The following is a 19,238-nucleotide window of genomic DNA, read 5'->3' as shown; positions in this document are numbered from 1 at the left end:
TTCAAACTCCTTTAGGAGTATAGCCGCTCTCTTGCCTTCTTTATAACTAAATCGACATGTTGGGACACGATTAGATCCTCAGAGATCCCGACACCCTCTCTCCACTTCTGACCCGTCTGAGGACTGGTATTTGTTCCTTTGTCCTACCCTTCCTGAAGTCCACAATCAGCTCTTTCATCTTACTGGCATTGAGCGCCAGATTATCGCTCCGGCACCGTTCCACTAGTTGGCATACCTCACTCCTGTACGCCCTCTCGTCACCACCTGAGATTCTACCAACAGTGGTTGTATCGTCAGCAAATTTATAGATGGTATTTGAGCTTTGCCTAGCCACGCAGTCATGTGCATAGGGAGAGTAGAGCAGTATTTACTCTGTTTATTCGCTTTCTCTGAGTAGTGACAGATATTTTAATCGCCTTTAAACGACGTTGCTTACTGTTTTGTCCATGGCTGTAGCTGTGGATTTCAGTTCTAGCAATCTAAAGTGGAATATTTGATTTTTCCATCGGAGCTGCGCGCAAGAGTCTCCTCTCGATGGCGCCTCGGATGTGATCACTTCGATTCTTTCGTTTCGCTTTAAGGGATTGTCCATTTCCCCCCAAACCTGCTCCCTGGCCTGCTGACTTCCCTGAAGTTGTTTTTCTCCTGATCCATATTCCAGCAATACAGTTACTTGGCTCTGTGATACAAGTATTACACAAGTGTCTGTGTGTGGTGCGTCAACGTGAACTTCCCCAACACTGCCTTCCCTCCTCACCCGTCCCTCACTGACCATGCGCGCATTTTGTTTACAGCCCACTCGCTCTGGACAACATGGAGTTCTCGGCTCTCCCCCTGCTCTTGTTCAAACTCTTCGACAGGTTCACGGCGCTGGCCGTGTTCTGCACCGTCTTTTGCCTGGTCTTTGACTTCATGAAGAGGCGCAAGACGTGTGGGAACTACCCTCCCGGGCCCCGGGGCTTACCTTTCGTCGGGAACATCCTGCAGGTGGATCTGAGCAACCCTCACCTGTCATTCGCAAAGGTAAAGGCTGAGAGAGAGTGAGACTGTGTGAAGGAGGTGACTCCCTCGCCCCGGGACACCTTTAACCGTTCAGTTTCTTGAATGTTGAGTTCCTCCTTTACACCCTTTCCCCTTGTGTCCAGCAGTGTTCTTTCGCTCCCTATTTCACTTCAATATACGAGTTTTTAGTTCTCTGTTTCTTCCTTCGAGCTGGGACGGAATGTGAGGCAACACGAAGTTTAAAAACTTGCAGAACCTGCAACGCAAAGAAAAGAGAACGCAGGAAATATTCAGGAGAGGGAGGGCAAGGAGGAGGATATGATTTTTCATCTGAATCTACTCTCCGTTGTTTATCTCTAATTCGATGAATCAATTCTGTATTTTTCCTATTCCGATTGTTATCCAGGTTGCCTTCTCCAGTTCCATTTTTTTTTTCTATCACCTTTTCCTTACTCTACATTGCGTAAATGCTGTGAAGCTATCCAAACGTCCAGTTTCAGGAGATGGGTAGGCAATTTTAATGCCAGTGAGTTCAGGATTTCGTCTGCATGCAGGAGACGATAAATAATTCCGAAGGTCCCAGTCACTAGACCATCAGCTGGGACTCCGTGCACTCTGCAAAGGGGAGGGGGGGGGGGGGGGACGGAATCCGCTTAACCCCAGCTCCGACTGCAGATGGGACTCGCGTGGATGAAGACAATTTGTAGATAAGTCAGTTTTCAATACTAGAAATTGTTCTGTTTTCTTGTCGGTTTGTTTTAATTTTTAACAATTGTATTTTGAATAAATTAATGGCTTAGATATTTTTAAAATTCCTTATTAATTTCTAAATGTTTGATTGCTGAGGGAAAAGGAGGAAAATATCACCACCCAGTCATTAAAGTGACTTGGGCTGAGGACCCTAGGCTTCACTGTGCTTCCTGTCAGATTATCCGAATTTATCAACTAAAAGCAGGAGTCGGCCATTCAGTCCCTCGATCCTGCTGCACCATTTATTGATGGTGGATCTTTAACCTCTGCAGCTTTGTCCTCTGTTTGAGTCCAGCAATCTTAGTCTTGACTAATTTGAATAAAGATAAAAACATCTCTCTGGTGTTGAGGAATTATATGTAGAATTAAAGGGCTAAAACCTACCTGACTTATTGGAAGCTTGACAAGTTGTGCTGTGAGAATAATGTATGAACAAAGAAGTTTGTTCCCTAAGAAGCTTCTCGGTCTACCCTTATCAAAATATGTGATAACAATGTATATCAGCAGCTCCAAACTGTATTCTGGGCTCACTTGGCTGCAGGTTTTCTGAAGCTTGGTGAGCGGAGACTGTGTGGCCAAATGAGATGCAAGCTTGCTAATAAACAGTATGTACTTTTGAGTAAACTGAGTTATTCCTTGAATTGGATTTAATTCATCATATAAAGTTCCATTGTGTGCTACAGAAAGTTTGATTCAGAATCCCCCAAACCCACAGTTATAAACACTGCTTGGTCAATTGTACAGAGATAAAGTACATATGGACACAAACGCAAGAGTTCCTCCAGCATTGTGTGTGCCTAAGATTCTGTAGATGTTTGAAATCAAGAGCAAAACACAAAATGCTGGACAAACTCAAAGTCAGGCAGTATCTATGGAGGGGAGTTTCCCGAGAGCCTTCATCAGGATTGGCATTACATAAATAGACAAATGTGGCAAATAAAGAACTTGCCCAAAGTTAATTTCATTACTTTAAACAGGAGCAAATTACCACTGTTCGTTTCAAAGGTATACAGCCATGCTTAGCCAGGTTTATCTTTGTGATTGTGCCAGGTAATATTGGTCATTATTGTTTTGTGTGCCAAGAAACTTATACTGGGACCAGACAGCATCCATCAGATTAGAAGGAGAAGTGAGTATGTGAATATCATGACAGGAGTCGGGTAAGGTTGTGTCTTTTCACCTGACTTATTCAACCTGTACAGTGAAAATATCTTTAGAGGTATCAAAGACATCAAAGGACTCACAATTGGAGGTCATAATATAAATAACATCAGATATGCTGATGACATTGTCCTAATAGCTGACTCAGAAACAAAACTGCAAGAACTACCCACTATAGTGGCAGCAGAAAGTAATCGCAGAGGCCGCTCAATCAACACCAAGAAGACAGGAAGCATGGTCATCTCCAGAAAGACAAACATCCCACAATGTGTGATCAAGATCAGAAATACAAACATCAAACAAGTCAACAAATTCAGATACCTTGGCAGCCAAATAACAAGTGATGGCAGGTGTGACACTGATATCAAATACAGAATAGCAACGGCGATAGAAGCTTTCCAGAAAATGAAGACCATATTAACAGACAGGAAGATAAGCATGCAGACTAAAAACAGAATACTGCAGTGCTACATTTATTCTATCCTGACTTATGGAAGTGAATGCTGGACCATTTCCCCAGAAATGGAAAAGAGACTAGAAGCAGCTGAATTATGGTTCTACAGGAGAATGTTAAAAATATCATGGACCACACACAGCAAATGAAGAAGTTCTCAGAAGAGCCCAAGCAGCTGGATCACTCGTACCAACAATAAGAGAAAGACAACTCAGATTCCTAGGACTCATCATGCAGAAAGATGAACCAGAAAAATTCATACTCTCTGGAAAGATAGTGGAGCAAACCTAGAGGAAGACCTCAGCTTATGTACATCAAAAGCCTCATTAGGTGGCTACACATCGAGGACATGGAAGTCATCCAAAGAACAAGGGATAGATCTGTATGGAAAGCCATGGTCACCAACATCCGCATTGGATATGGTACCTAGACAGACAGACAGTACCAAGATACAATGAGAAATGTTGTCTGTGTAGCATGCTGACAAATCATGCCATAGATAATTACATCAGGGTAGTAAAAAGACAAATAGAAAATAGAATATAGTCTTAAACAAGTGTCGTGTAGGTAAACAAAAATTGGTGAGGGTCTTTGACCTGCTGGATTTTCTTAGCCTTCTGCAGAAGTAGAGGCAGTGACGTGCTTCCTTGACCATGGCATTCACGTGGCAGGATCAGGACAGCTTATCAGTGATTTTTACAATGAGGAACTTGAAGTTCTCGACCATCTCTAAATCAACACCACTGATACTGACAGAGGTGTGTACTTCCTGAAGTCAATGAAGTATAGGTTGAAACTAATCACCCTCGCAACTGTGAAAGTATGACAAGGTTTTTGATGAGTAGTCCAGACGGTGGGCTGCAGATTCTGCTTGAACTGTAACAATCCTGTGCAATGCTCAGTGGGCTGTGAAGAAGTGAATTTGCCCTTTAGCAGACACTTCACCTTTATTTTCTGGATCATCTTGTTCTATAAGTGCTGTGTACTGGGTGTATTCATAGTTCACTATACTTTAAATCTGTAGCATCAAACTCTGATGTAAATATTGCCAAATACCAGCTGGGTTCTAGATTCCTTTTTTAGCCTGTTCCAGATTGAGGCCATGTGTTGGTTTCAAAAAAACATTTCTCTACGTGGTGGGTCCCATGGGTAAAGCCAAGAGAGGATGTTAGTTACACAACTGGTTTCTTTGCATCCGGTGAGGAGTGGAGTAGTCCTTTGAAATCAATATTGAAACAATGCTTTAATACAGAAGGATATCATCGAAAATAAAGTAAGATTTTGGCTTGCATTTCTACATAACTCTTGTATGTCTCTTGTGTTTCTGCAGCATCTTTACTTTCTTATAATGTTAGTTCAGTAAGTGACCAAACACTCTAACAAACTTCTACAGAAACACTTCTGAATGTGCTCTGAATGGTGGCATAATGGTCTGCTACAGCAATTTGAATGTGCTGGGATGTAAGAAGCTGCAGAGGGCAGTGACTCTGCACAGTGAGGCCCTGCCTCAAAAAGTCACTATCTATCATCAAAGATCCTCACCAGCCAGACCGTGCCGTCTTTTTTCCAACTGCAATTGGGCAGGAGATACAGAAACCTGAAGTACCACACCACAAAGTTCGATAATAGTTACTTCCCTTCCACTACCCAGTTCTTGATTGAACCGGCACAATCCAAATCATTATTCAGTACAGCAACACTAACCATTTTTACATGTCACTAGATGTACTTTGGTCTTTGTTATAATTCTGCTATTTCTTGTATAATTTTACATAAATTATGCTTTATTTGTGAATGCTGGTTCCCTGCTGATACATGTCTATGATGTTGCTACAAGTAAGATTTTCATTGCCCTTGTGCATATGTGTACTTATATACATGACAATATGCTTCAATTTAATTCTGAAGCAGTGCTTTTGTGGCAGGGTTGGGTTTTGCCCATCCAGGGATGGATAATGACTGGGGAAACCATTGCACAAGGAATCCAGCCCACTTTTTTCAATGGTACAAGGGATGGAGACCAACAGCAACAAGGGCGCAAAATGTGGAGGTGCTGGGTCTGACTGAGAACTCAGTGATGGTGCAGTCTCTGTTCTTTTCTGTGTTCGGTTCCTGAGTTACAGTAACGTCCTGCTGCTTTCTCCCATCGTGTGTCCACTTTCAGCTGTGGAAGAAGTACGGCGATGTGGTGAGTTTAGAGTTTGGATGGACAAACCTGGTGGTGTTGAGTGGCTACAAGACCCTGAAAGAGGCTCTGGTGAAGAAATCGGAAGATTTTGCAGATCGGCCATCCTTTCCGATTTATGAGAAGTTCTTTCGGCAGCATGGTGAAGGTGGGTATGAACCAGGGTCCAGAGGCTGACCAGTGCATCAGGTGGGAGGCATTGGGATAATTGGACTTCACCTGTTTTGGTAGAAGACCTAAACCCCACCACCAGAGCTTTGGGGCGGTGGGGGGGGGGGGTGGTCGTTGTGTCCAGTGCACCTCAAGGGCATTAGAAACCACTTCCTCAGGAAGATGAAATATCATTTAATTGGGCATGGTTTGAGGAATGTTGTTTCCCCCCATCAGACACACTAGTCACCAGAAACAATGTTCACTGTTAACGCCCAAACAACAAGCACACATTTTTCATTTGTTGAAACAGCTTTACTTGCAACATCTCCCTTCAATACCGAATAGTCACCACCTTTACGTCTCATAATCCCTTTCCCTCCGCAACTACATAACAGGGAGAGTGTGTATGTATACAAAGTTGTTCCATACACCAAATGAACAGAACTGAACAATCTCCCATCCTTTTTATGTATATATTAAAAAAGCAAACTTGAAAAAAAAATTTAAAGACAATTCATACGTCCATCAGGATATGGGAATTGGTTCTAATCCCTGAAGTTAATACAATTCTTAAGGTACCAAATGCCTTCACTAAGTGCCTTTAACAGCACAAGAGCTGGATCTCCCTTTTTTGCGAGACAGTCAGTTGGATGTTTCTTTGTAGTTGATCATAGCACATGGTGAATTTTCTGTGCTTGGACAAGTTCTTTGGTGCTGTTTAACTCCAGGTAAAGCCTCTTCTCGGTAACTGACTTGGTGGATTTGATGGCATGAACCAAAGAGTCATTGTCACAAGTGCTATGTACATTGTCCTCCTTTGGGTCAACATGGAAAAGCTCAGAATAAATTGTGGCCAGATAAACTGCATTGTCAATACCTTCAAACATTGCAAAGGTTTCACCTGCCAGCGTACTCCATGCAACTCTTCAGATGCTTTCTGATTGCCAATGGAGAGGTGAAAATCTTCCCTCTTCTGTCAGGACAATAAAATATCCCCCTTGAATTCCTCCATCAGGGAGATTTCCAACTGAGGCATCACTGAAGACAACAAGCCTCGGTAAGCTATCTTTCTCAAACTGAAAACTTCTAGACTACTTTTTCAGATTGAATTCTGCACACTATAACTTGTTTGCCAAATGTAAAGTTTGTACTGTGGCATTTTTTTTGTGCTGGATGCCAAGTTGCAGGTATTACACATGATGTCAGGTCTGCTCTGTCTTGCCACCCATAGAACCTGACCATTCTTTGACTCAAGTTGCCCCGCTTAAGCTTGAGGGGTGAATCCCGTTGTGTGGCACGTGAGGATTCCAAACTGATTGTCAGAAGCTTCCTGATGTAGCTTTCTTGGTGCAGTTGTACTGTTCCGTCAACAGAAAGGATGTCTATCCCTGCAAAGAATCTGTCATGTCCCAACCTGAAAGGCTGAGTCTGTCCCTACAAAGAATCTGTCATGTCCCAACCTGAAAGGCTGAGTCTGTCCCTACAAAGAATCTGTCATGTCCCAACCTGAAAGGCTGAGTCTGTCCCTACAAAGAATCTGTCATGTCCCAACCTGAAAGGCTGAGTCTGTCCCTACAAAGAATCTGTCATGTCCCAACCTGAAAGGCTGAGTCTGTCCCTACAAAGAATCTGTCATGTCCCAACCTGAAAGGCTGAGTCTGTCCCTACAAAGAATCTGTCATGTTCCAACCTGAAAGGTTGAATTTAATGGAAGGATAACTGCTTGGCTAAGTTTTGTCAGTCTCCCTTATGAAGTCATTCATCTACATGACACACAATTTTTCCAATCACATGATATCGTGAATCTTGCCAGTAAAGAATAGCTGGATCTACTTAGACCATAAGGCCATAAGACATAGCAGGAGAATTAGGCCATTCGGGTGAATGAGTCTGATCCGCCATTTAATCATGGCTGATCTTTCTTTCCCCTTCTCAGCCACACTCCCAGGCCTTCTCCCATAACCTCTCAGCAGACCAGGCAAGTTCTATGGAGTTGACTGTTCTTTTTCCACAGAGGCTGCCTGGCTCGCTGAGTTCCTCCAGCATTTTGTGTGTGTTGCTCATATTTCCAGCATCTGCAGATTTTCTCCTGTTTGTGTTCCCCATAATCCATGATGCTATGTCTAATCAAGAACCTAACAAGCTCTGCCTTAAATACACCCAACAACCTGGCCTCCAGAGCTGCCTGTGGTCACAAATTCACCGTCCTCTGGCTAATTTCTCTGTATCTCTGTTTTAAATGGATGCCCCTCTATTCTGAGGCTGTGCCCTCTTGTCCTAGACACCCCACCATGGGAATTATCCTTTCTATATCTAGTCTGTCTGGGTCTTTCAACATACGAAAATTTTCAATGAGATCTCCCCCACCATCCTTCTAAATTCCAGCAAATACAGACCCAGAGCTATCAAATTTTACTTGTATGATAACCCTTTCTTTCTGAGAATCATCCTTGTGAACCTCTTCTGGATCTTCTCTGGGCCAGCACATCTTTTCTTAGATCATGAGCCCAAAATTGTTCACAATTCTCAAGGTGAGTCCTCATCAGTCCCTTATAAAGCCTCAGCATCACATCTGGCTCTTGTATTCTAGACATCTTAAAATGAGTGTTAACATTGTACTTGTGTTCCTCACCACCAACTCCACCTGCAAGTTAACCTTTAGGGTATTCTTGTGACATCTTTCCACCTGTTTCCAACATAATTTCCTTGACCTTTTTATACCAGTAGAGAGATGCATCAGCTAGACCACACACACACTTTTTGAGTTTGCAGGGTATTCCTTTACTTCTGGCCTTAGGGTGGGGGGAGTTTAATGCAAACATCATGTGACAGCTCCACTCCCTGTAAGAATGTGGATTTCATATCCATGCAATGGGGTTGCCAATGCTTTTGACATATCACTGAGAGAAGTAGTCGGAGAGACTCTGATGCACATGTTGACGAGTTTTTTTGAAGTTCTTCTATGTACGGTTCCTCAAAACCTTTAGCAACCAGATGTTGATAAAATTCCTGTCATGAATCTTTCAGGGTGCACACTGATATCGCAGATGTTGTCTTTTGGCCAATGTCTCTAGCTTCCTCAAACACTACATTATATCTCCAATTTCTCATTTCATCTTGTTTTGTGGATTCATACGACATCTCTTTAGTTACTTGTACATCTTTGTCTTGATATTTCTCAGATGGCCCAGCCTGATTCAATATGAAGTCCGCCTACACGTGACATGTTGACTGATCCTGCAGTGCCAGCAACTATGACTGGTGCTAGGTAATTCAAGTTGTATCAACTTTTGTCACTCACACTGGCTTTGCCTGCTCGTAGTAAGATTGCAGATTTGTCTGAGATACCAGTGTTTTGGTCTACTAATCTCAGTTTGTCCTGTTTTAAGACCAAAACTTCCATGTTATCTTTGCACTTGTCATAATTTCTGTTCAAGCAAGTCTGTTGAATTCCCAATTGCACTCTTTTCCGCAATGTCTGTGCCACCGTTGAACAACTCTATTGGGTCTTTCTCTGCACTCTCCTCATCCCTGTCTGTGCAACATGACCATGTGCTAGGTAAGTGGTTTTCATTCGTTTGTCATTCTCCATGGAGTTCTGATGGTCTTCAGTTTGTTTTATGTAGTCTGGAATGATGTACTTTCACATATGTATCTCCGTGTCTCACGAATACCACAACTTTATCCTGACCAGTGACAGCTCCAGGAACTCTGTGCTGTACAGTCTGATCTCTTGTAATACACATTGGCCCCTGTGTCATATTTTCCATTTGTAGGATGGACGTGTGCCCTCAGTGCTCTTTGAATTCTCTCTGAACACTCTGCTTCAGTGAAAGTCTTCCTTGATGCATGCAGTGCTGAAATGCGTTTCCCAACTCATTGACTGCTTGCAGTGCAAGTGGTCTGTCAACCAGTACAGAGGGATGGTTTGGATTCTGGCCGAACACCAATTGATGCGGGCTATGGCCGTGTACATTGTGCATGGTATCCTTGGCCTTGATGACTCAGTCCAGGGCTGTGTTCCAACCACAGCCATCGCTTTTATTTGCCTTTGGCCTTTTCAGTAAGCGTTTGATTGTGTCACTCCAGAAGTCCATTACTTCAAGGACTATATGCCGTTGTAGTCTTTGTTTCAATGTTAAAGTACTCTGCCATCTCTCTGAATTAATCATTATTAAATTCACCACCATTATCACGGAATACTTTCCGAGGTGGATCGTGCACACTTATCCAGGAATGGATGAAGTGTTTTTACAATCTCTGAGGGTCTCTTTGTGTTTACATTGCTACCAGCACTGAAACGTGTGAGCCGATCAGTGATGTGGAGATGTTGCTCCAGTTCCTGTAGGTTTATGCCTTCTATTTCACTGTAGTCAGACCAGCCACAGGCTTGGGCAGTCTCACAGCTGTCAATCATCTGCTTTACAATGGGAAAATCATCAGCTGTTTTGTTTCTGAAGTCCATCAATTGAAGTTTGTCCAAACCGCTTGTGAAGTTTGAGCAACACCTTGCATTTCTCATCTCTGGTCATGTTGTGTGTGACATTTAGTACTTCGTTCTCACAGTGTCTTTACCCGGAATGTAATACCCAGAGCCGCTGAGCTCAAGAGCCACCGGCTGTTAAAGCATCATTGCCTGGTCACTCTCCTTTCCAGTAATGCTCTTGCTTTTGTTGGGGAACATTTACTCAAGAGTAATGGAATGTTCAACAGCAGCATCTCCGTTTCAATGTAACCTTATTTCAGCCCTATTTTTGCAGGAATTTTCACTCTTTTGGTGGAATGTATGATCATTCCATCTCCAAATTTGAATGCTTTGTTATTGGGTGTATTTGTGTTCACTGGTTTCTGCACCTCCTTCTGGTTTTGTTCACTTACATAGCTCCCAAGTCATTTTTCTCCACACAATGTGTATCAATAACAGTAGATCCTAGAGATTCCATCATCAAAATCTCTGCCTCAGATGTCTCTGCATTAGACCATAAGACATAGGAGCAGAATTAGGCCATTTGGCCCATCAAGTCTGCTCCACCATTCAATCATAGCTGATCCTATTTTTCTCTTCCTCAACCCCATTTGCTGGCCTTCTCCCATAGCCTTTGCTGCCATGTCCAATCATTAGTAAGTGATTCCTTCACAAACGGTGATATGGCACTGTTCTACATCTTCAGATTTGTTATTTCCTTCAGCTAGCCTAATGTTTTAGCTTCTGCGTGGACGGTTTCTTGCCCAGTGGTAAATACTTTGACATACCACACATTTCGATCCCCTGTCATACTTGTTTATTGGATTTGTGCCAGGTAATGGTATCCCTGAGGGCAGTGAAGTATGCCGTTTCCTGACTCAAATTAATTCCAACTAGTGGACTTGTCTCCAAAAATCTTCTTCAGTGCTGATTTCATAGATGCAAATGTGAGTTCTGTGCATTCAGATAACTCGAGCTGTCTGTCCTTCATGTCTAGACACGGAGTGTCCAATAATTTAAAAGCTAGTACAGCATTAGGAAATTCCATTTTGTATTTATGCATGCAAAGCACTTTGTTCAGTCATATTTTCAGCCATATTTTTAGAATTATCTTGATAAATTTTGTCAAAGTCTGAATATGCCTCATAAATCTGATCCTTTTCCATCCTCAAAAAACAGAGTTAAGTGTATGAGGTAGCATATACCCATCACGGTTTCTCTCGTTCTCCCTGAAAGCAACAACGCAACAGCCAAGGCTTGCTTCACCTTCTCTAGTTCCATAACAAAAGTCCATATTCCAATTTCATTTTTCCAGCTTTCATAAGGCTTGGTCTTTTCAAACGCTGGTGGGATCCTATTATTGAAAACCATCCTTTGCTAGCACTGTTAATGCCCAAACAACAAGGACACATTTTTCTTTTGTTTAAACGACTTTACTTTCAATGTCACCCTTCAGTATCTGAGGACTACCACCTTTACACCCCATAATTCCCCTCCCTCCACACAGAGTGCACGCATTCGAAATACTTACATAGTCCACACGAACAGAACTCAACATTCAGTACCACTGTGTATACTGTGGTCCCTGGATTTCTGGTTGTAGTTCCCCTGGACACACTGGCTCCCGTCTCCCAGAACACACAACATAATATGGCCCAGAAGGGGCAAGAACTTGTTTCTGTTGACGATATATTACAATAGATTGCAGGTAGGAATGATCTGGGTGATCCACCTTTGCATGTTAATCCAGTCTTGTTACTCCACTCTGCTCAAAATAACATGCTGATTCTTTAGGATCCAGGTGAATATCTAATTGTAAATTAAAATGAATGTCTTAGAAATCAATGAATACAGAAGCAGGCCATTCAGCCCATAATCTCCATGGTGATAGTCCATGCTAACCCATTTCCCAGTACTTAGTCTGTAGCCTCTATCTTGCTATTTCAAGTGCTCATTTAGATACTTGTTGAAGGACTGGTTGAAAATGAAGATGAATGAAATGACATTCCTGCTACACCCATCCAGGTATCGTGTTTGCAAAGTACGGAGACTGGTGGAAACAGCAAAGGAAATTTTCACTCTTGACCCTGAAGAACTTTGGGCTCAGAAAGAAGTCCCTTGAATTGCAAATTGTGGAAGAGGCTGAATTTTTAATTCAAGGTTTTGAAAGTGAACAAGGTGGGTGATCCTGAGGAAGCAGCTGCTGTTCTTCGGTCCTGTGCTACTGTTGGTGTCTGGCACCTTGGTAAACCCTGTGTGTCACAGAAGGACAACAGGGCAGGGGCAAGCACCAGCAGTTCGGGTAATTGGTTTATTATTGTCATGCTCATTTGGTGGTGTGAGTGTGGAACGAGCTGCCAGCAGAAGTGAAAGATGTAGTTTCAATTGCAACACTTGAGACATTTGCACAGATCCATTGATGAGAGGGGTGTGGAGGGCAGAGGTCTGATGCAGGTAGATGGACTAGACAGAAGGCCAGGTTTCTATGTGTGAGATGGGCTGAATGGCCTGTTTGGGTGCTGTAGTTCTCTATGGGATGTACGAAGATACAGTCTAATACTTTGTTTTCTTGCATCCATCCATACAGACCATTTCATCACACCAAGGGAAAATACAGCAATGCAGAATGTAGTGTTACTGTGTCAGAGAGTGCAGTGCAAGTAGGCAATAAGGTAGATTGTGAGATGAAGAAATCATCCGATGATACGAGAGGCCCGTTCAATAGACACACAACAGTGAGATAGAGGCTGTCCTGGAGTCCGGAGGTATGTACCTTCAGGCTGTTAGAGGGCAATGTTGCCCTCTCCACTCACCTCTACATGGGCATTTCAAAGGGATTGACCATTTCAGCTCAAATCATCTCCAGTTTCCATGTGTTTTTGCCAATGGAAAGAGGGGCTTTGGAATCAGAGCTATCACCCAGGGTGGAGGATGTGTTAATGTTTAATCTGTCCCTTTAAGGTGTAACAGGCCCTCCTGCAGAGGAATGAAGCTCTGTCAGCTGCTTCTGTTGGTGTTCAGAAGCAACTGGCAACTATTTCTATTGATGTCGCCCTTCCATCAAAGTGAAGTATCTCCAAATTGCTTCAAAGGAGAGTACCTAGACCAAAAACATTGATTTAATCAACAGAGATACATTAGGACATGTGACTGAACACTAGGTCAAAGGTTCCCAGAGGTTCAGAGCTGGAAGCGACCTGGGTGAGTAAATGTGCAGAGACGTAACAGAAGTATCCCTCCATCAGTCTATTTGAACTTTGACTTCTCCCTACAACTTTGGATATCTTTGTTATCAAGAACCTATCGACCTTCACGTTAAATATACTCACTGACTTGGTCTCCACAGCCATCTGTGGCAATGCACTCTTCAGATTCATCACACCCTGGTAAAGAAATTCCTCCTCGTCTCTGTTCTAAAACAGCATGCTTGTATTCCTGGGCTGAGCTCTCTGGTCCTAGACTCTCCACATCCACTCTGTCTAGGCCAGGGGTCAGCAACCTTTACCACTGAAAGAGCCACTTGGACCCGTTTCCCACAGAAAAGAAAACACTGGGAGCCGCAAAACCCGTTTGACATTTAAAATGAAATAACACTGCATACAACGTTTTTTTTGCCTTTATGCTATGTATAAACAAACTATAATGTGTTGCATTTATGAAATTGATGAACTCCTGCAGAGAAAACGAAATTACATTTCTGCATGCAACAAAAACATTTTGAACTCCGAAAAAAAGACGTTGGGTTGAAAGTTACTTTAAAGTAAAATACTCAATGTCTATTTGAGTCCTTCTTGTATTTATGAAAAACGCCAAACTTAAATTTTCCGCCAGCAGCAAACCAAAAATAACATCAGCCAGCTGTCAGCCTGAAAAATAAAAGGACTATTTCACTGAACAATGAAAAAATATGAATACACATAAAATAATAGGCAATTAAAATATTTATCATACTTGGTTAATGGGATTTCTGCTCCTGGACCTCAGCGCACAGCGTCTGCACATCAGGGCTGTATGACGTCACCTTCATCTTTACACAGGATCGCAAGCTGTCATCTGTGAGGCATGCGCGATGTTTGTTTTTAATAAAGTTCATGTTGGAGAACACCTGCTCACTTACATATGTGGATCCAAAGATCGACAGGACTCAAAGCGCATACTTTTTAATGTTTACATAAATGTTTCGAACACAAGTTTGTCCGGTTTTGGAAGGTTTTCAATATCACTCCATTTGTGTTTCTGAGCAAGAACGGGCAACATCTTCAAGGTCTGCTGTCAAGCGTCTAAACTTGGACACCCATATGTCTTTGTCGGCTATGTCGGCCAGTTCCATCTCAAGATCAGGTTGACTCACACCTGCCAATGCAGTCGTATTCAGTAGGGAAGGATCGATGCTTAAGGGAGTGACCGGGAAGGATAATGTGTTTTTTTCCTCTCTGAACTCACAGAAGCGTTTCCCAAACGATGTTTGCATTGCGATGATTGCAGAATGTAAATACTCCGAAATTATCATGTCGTGACCTTGTTTGAACTCTCTCAAATTGGGGAAGTGAGACAAAGTGCCTTTCTGTAAATCTCTGGCAAGCACTGTCAACTTGCGCTCGAATGCCAAAACATCCTCCAACATGTGCAGGGCTGTACGTCCTTACCCCTGAAGAGCTGTGTTCAGCGTGTTCAGGTGCGCTGTCATGTCTACCATGAAGTGTAGCTTTTCCAGCCACTCTGGCTGTTCCAGCTCAGGAAAGGTGAGCCCTTTGCTGCCCAGGAAAGTTTTCACTTCTTCCAGACACGCGACAAAGCGTTTCAGCACCTTCCGTCTGGACAGCCAGCGATAAAAACACGTTGTAGCGGTGTCAGTAAACTGCAGTCAAAGATAGCTTTATTCGAACTAAACAGCCTTGCTTTTAAGCCTCTCTCAACCCAGCCCCCATGGACGCAGATGCTGCAAAAGACGCGTACTCACAAACCCCCGTAGGCTATCTCCCTTAGCCGGAATGCTGGCTAATTGTGAGCCGTTTCGGATGTCGCCACACTTAGATTGTACAAGATCACCATAATCTTCAAATTTAGAATTACATTTCAAAAGCTAACAAACTAACATAAAATACATTTTAATTAAATACTGACCAATTATTTCCCAAAGCCACAGGGAGCCGCAGCACAGAGGTGAAAGAGCCACAAATGGCTCGGGAGCCGCAGGTTGCCGACCCCCGGTCTAGGCTATTCAATATTCAATAGGTGCCAATGAGATCCACCTTCATTCGTCTAAACTTCAGCAAGCACAAGCCTAGAGCCATCAAATGCTCTTCATATATTAACCCTTTCATTCCTGGGATCATTCTCATGAATCTCCTCAATGTCAGCACATTCTTAGATAATTGACCCACAGCTACTCTCAAAAGTCCAAGTGCTGCCTGGCCAATGTTTTATAAAGCCTCAGCAGCACATTTTTAACTTTTCTATTCAAGTTGTCCCTAAATGAATGTTAACATTGCATTTGTTTTCCTTACCACCAACTTAATCTGCAAGTGCACATCCTGCGCTAAGACTCCCAAGTCTCTTTGCACATCTCATTTTTGAATTCATTCCCTGTTTAGAAAATTGTCTTTGCCTTTATTTGTTCTTCCAAAGTGCAATACCAGACACTTCCCTACCCTTCTGTCACTTCTTTGCCCATTCTTATAACCTGTGCAAGTCCCTCTGCAGACTCCCTGCTTCCTCAACACTATTTGCCCCTCCATCTACCTTTGTATCATCCACAAACTTGGCCACTAAGCCATCAATTCCATTATCCAAATCACTGACATATAATGTGAAAGAAAGCAGTCCTAACACTGATCCCTGTGGAACACCAGTATTCACCAATAGCCGACCAAAATCCACTGACTGCTCTGTCAGCCTTCCTGTTATTTTCGCTAAAGAATTCCACAGTTTCGTCAGGCAAGATTTTTAAGGAAACCATGCTGATTTCAAAGGTATAGGTAGAGGGAGAGTTCCCAGAGGGAAGGTTGCGCAAAATAATGGATTAAAAACAAGTCCCACATCCTTCTACTAATTGATGTGATGGATTAACAAAATAACAGAGTACACAATAATTAAAACAGTAACAAGTCTCACAGCCTTCTGCTCATCAAGGACTCCAATTTATGATGACGAGCCTGGAGACTGTTAGAGGCCCTTTGTGCTGATTGCCATTCAGGTCCAAGGACAAATTTCTGATGAATTTGCACACTTTAAGTCAGATCAAGTCAAGTCATTCTTTTTATTGTCATTTCAACCATAACTGCTGGTACAGTGCACAGTAAAAACGAGAACGTTTTTCAGGACCACGGTGCTCCATGAAACAATACAAAAACTACACTGAACTACATAAAAACAACAGAAAAAACTACACTAGGCTGCAGACCTACCCAGGACTGCATAAAATGTACAAAACAGTGCAGGTATTACAATAAATAATAAACAAGACAATAGGCACAGTAGAGGGTAGTAAGTTGGTGTCAGTCCAGGCTCTGGGTATTGAGGAATCTGATGGCTTGGGGGAAGAAACTCTTATAATTAAGAAAGCCCACATTTTTTAAATCTATGCATACCTGTCAGCTACAATTCTAAAATGAATTAGTTTTTAATGATTGATTCAGAGGGAGAACTCTACATTCCCACTAAACAAGTGTCAGTTGTTTTCAAAAATTGTATCAGTAAAGGCTTTCTTTTGCCAACTGAAGTGCTCATCCTTGAGAAAGAAATCAAGTTATCACATTCCCTTAATGGTTTACATTTGTATACTCCAAAGCCTTTGACAAAAAATTGAGAGAGTTGTGGATAGTGCAAGGGCTGTCAGAGGTTACAGCAGGACATCGATAGGATGCAAAACTGGGCAGATAAGTGTGAGGTGGTTCATTTTGGTTGGTCAAGTATATAGTATTAATGGTGAGACTCTTGGCAGTGTGGGGGATCAGAGTGATCTTGGGCTACGCAGGTTTCTTCTGTGGTTAAGGCATACAGTGCATTGGTCTCCATCAATCGTGGGATTGAGTTTAGGAGGTGAGAGGTAATGTTGCAGCTGAATACAGTAGGACCCTGGTCAGACCCCACTTGGAGTACTGTGCTCAGTTCTGGTCACCTCACTATAGGAAGGATGTGGAAACCATAGAAAGAGTGCAGAGGAGATTTGCAAGGACGTTGCTTGGATTAGGGAGCATGCCTTATGAGAATAGGTTGAGTGAACTTGGCCTTTTCTCCTTAGAGAGCGCAAACTTTTAAGGTGCTTGGAAGAAGGTACAGAGGAGATGTCAGGGGTAAGGTTTTTTTTATGCAGAGAGTGGTGAGTGCATGGAATGGGCTACTGCCAATGGTGGTGGAGGTGGATATGATAGGGTCTTTTAAGAGTCTCCTGGATAGGTACATGGAGCTTAGAAAAATAGAGGGCTATGGGTAACCGTAGGTAATTTCAAAGTAAGTACATGTTTAGCACAACATTGTGGGCCAAAGGGCCTGTATTGTGCTATAGGTTTTCTATGTTTCTCTGCCTCATGGATGAATCAAGACCTTGTGCTGTACCTATCTTTCCAATGGACAGGCTTGTTCATTATGAGTACTGTGAACAGACTGCTCCATTCCAAGTAAAAAGACTTGTTTTAACCCTCTCCTTACACAGTGTCCCAAAATGACTGGAAATGGGAGCTTTCCAATTAGATAACAATGAGCAGCTAATGCAGGGCTTAATGGAAATGTTTCAATTGCAAAGCTCTTGTTTTCTGTCAGCTGACAAATCTCTTTAAGTAGTCTGTTACCTGTGCAGTTTCAAAATCTGCTTGTTATATTGAAATAACTTTTTTACCATTTATTCAGGTCGTCCTTTTGATCCACATTTTCATTTAACTTATGCGACCTCGAATATCATCTGCTCAATTGTCTTTGGTGAACGCTTTGAATACAATGATAAGAAGTTCCGTAGATATTTGCACATACTTGAAGAAAGCTTTGTGTTGGAAGGTGGATTTTGGGGTCAGGTAAGGACTGTTCATTCAATAATTCACAAACACTTGTGGACATTGAATGCTTCTGCCTTATTAGTCAGCCTCAAATTTCCAAATGGTGGTAGTGGAAAGAGAAGAACTGAGGTGGACAACCTGCAGCTGAGCCCACCGGTTCTGATACAAACAGAAGAAGCAAGTTATCTGAAACTGTTGTATTTGATGTTGGGTCCAGAAGGTTGGAACAGGTCTGGATGGAAGATGTTAAGTTAATGGTGGACCCCATTATAACAGTGCTGGAAGCCACAGATAACTAGTTAGTGCGGGGTCTTAAGCAGTATTTTTTCTAACTCCACTAACACTGCCTGATCAGCTGTACATTTCTTGCAGCTCTACATTTCACATCCTCTGCATGCCCCTGTTTTCACTCTTTCTCAGCTCTGAAGTTTTCTGGACATCCAGCACAACGTCTGCCTTTCTAACACTGGGTCCTGCCTACTGATTGTTTCTGCATTTTCTGTTTTCACTTCAGATTTCCAGCATTGTGGGTTTTTGATTTTTCAAAATCTGTGTGGTTGGGCATCTTGTAAAAATATTAGCAAGTGTCAGCAAAGAATTACTTAAAGGAATGACAGTGTGGTTGGAATCTGATTAGACTCTCAGAAGTTGAGATTGTGCTGCTCACAATGAAGAACTGCACTGAAGGCGGTGGAGTGGGAGGTCAGTGGTAACTCATGTTATTCTGGTGTGGGTTCCCATCAGGCTCAGCATTACCTGCATTACAAGCAGGCAGACCCTCTTCCAAGTAAGCATATTCCCGTCCCTTGTGATAATCCTGCCCCACATGAAGGGAGATGGCAGAGAAAGTGCTGCTGCCACTATTGTACAATAATCTTAGTTGTAGGCCCTCATTCCTTGGTTGATCACACCAGAAATATTCAAAACTATCTGATATATTGGAACCCAAACATGTGAAAGTGTTAGAAAAGTATCACAATGCGGGGAATTATTGTAACAACCCTGTGAATCTTGATGATATTTAGAACAACATTAGTATTTATTCTGAGTAAAGAAATTAAATAGATCATTTAAAAA

General features: G+C 42.5%; 1 protein-coding gene across 2 annotated transcripts in view; it reads left to right on the top strand.

The window, feature by feature from the left end:
* The first annotated feature begins 691 nt into the window (after positions 1-691).
* The window catches only part of LOC132395870 (cytochrome P450 2D20-like), a 44,011-nt gene continuing 25,464 nt past the window's right edge, over positions 692-19,238 (top strand). Inside the window, exons 1-5 of one of the 2 annotated variants that reach the window (XM_059972991.1) lie at positions 692-714; positions 795-1,023; positions 5,532-5,700; positions 12,196-12,348; positions 18,019-18,179. In XM_059972991.1, the coding sequence (XP_059828974.1) occupies positions 814-1,023; positions 5,532-5,700; positions 12,196-12,348; positions 18,019-18,179 (693 nt within the window). In that variant the 5' untranslated portion in view covers positions 692-714; positions 795-813. Of the gene's footprint in view, positions 715-754; positions 1,024-5,531; positions 5,701-12,195; positions 12,349-18,018; positions 18,180-19,238 lie in introns of those variants that run through there. The other variant, XM_059972992.1, reaches the window with a different exon arrangement.

This window comes from Hypanus sabinus, chromosome 6 (assembly GCF_030144855.1).
Source record: "Hypanus sabinus isolate sHypSab1 chromosome 6, sHypSab1.hap1, whole genome shotgun sequence".
Lineage (NCBI taxonomy): Eukaryota > Metazoa > Chordata > Chondrichthyes > Myliobatiformes > Dasyatidae > Hypanus > Hypanus sabinus.
The sequence above is the reverse complement of the archived record's forward strand: the minus strand, read 5'-3'. Positions and strand labels throughout refer to the sequence as shown.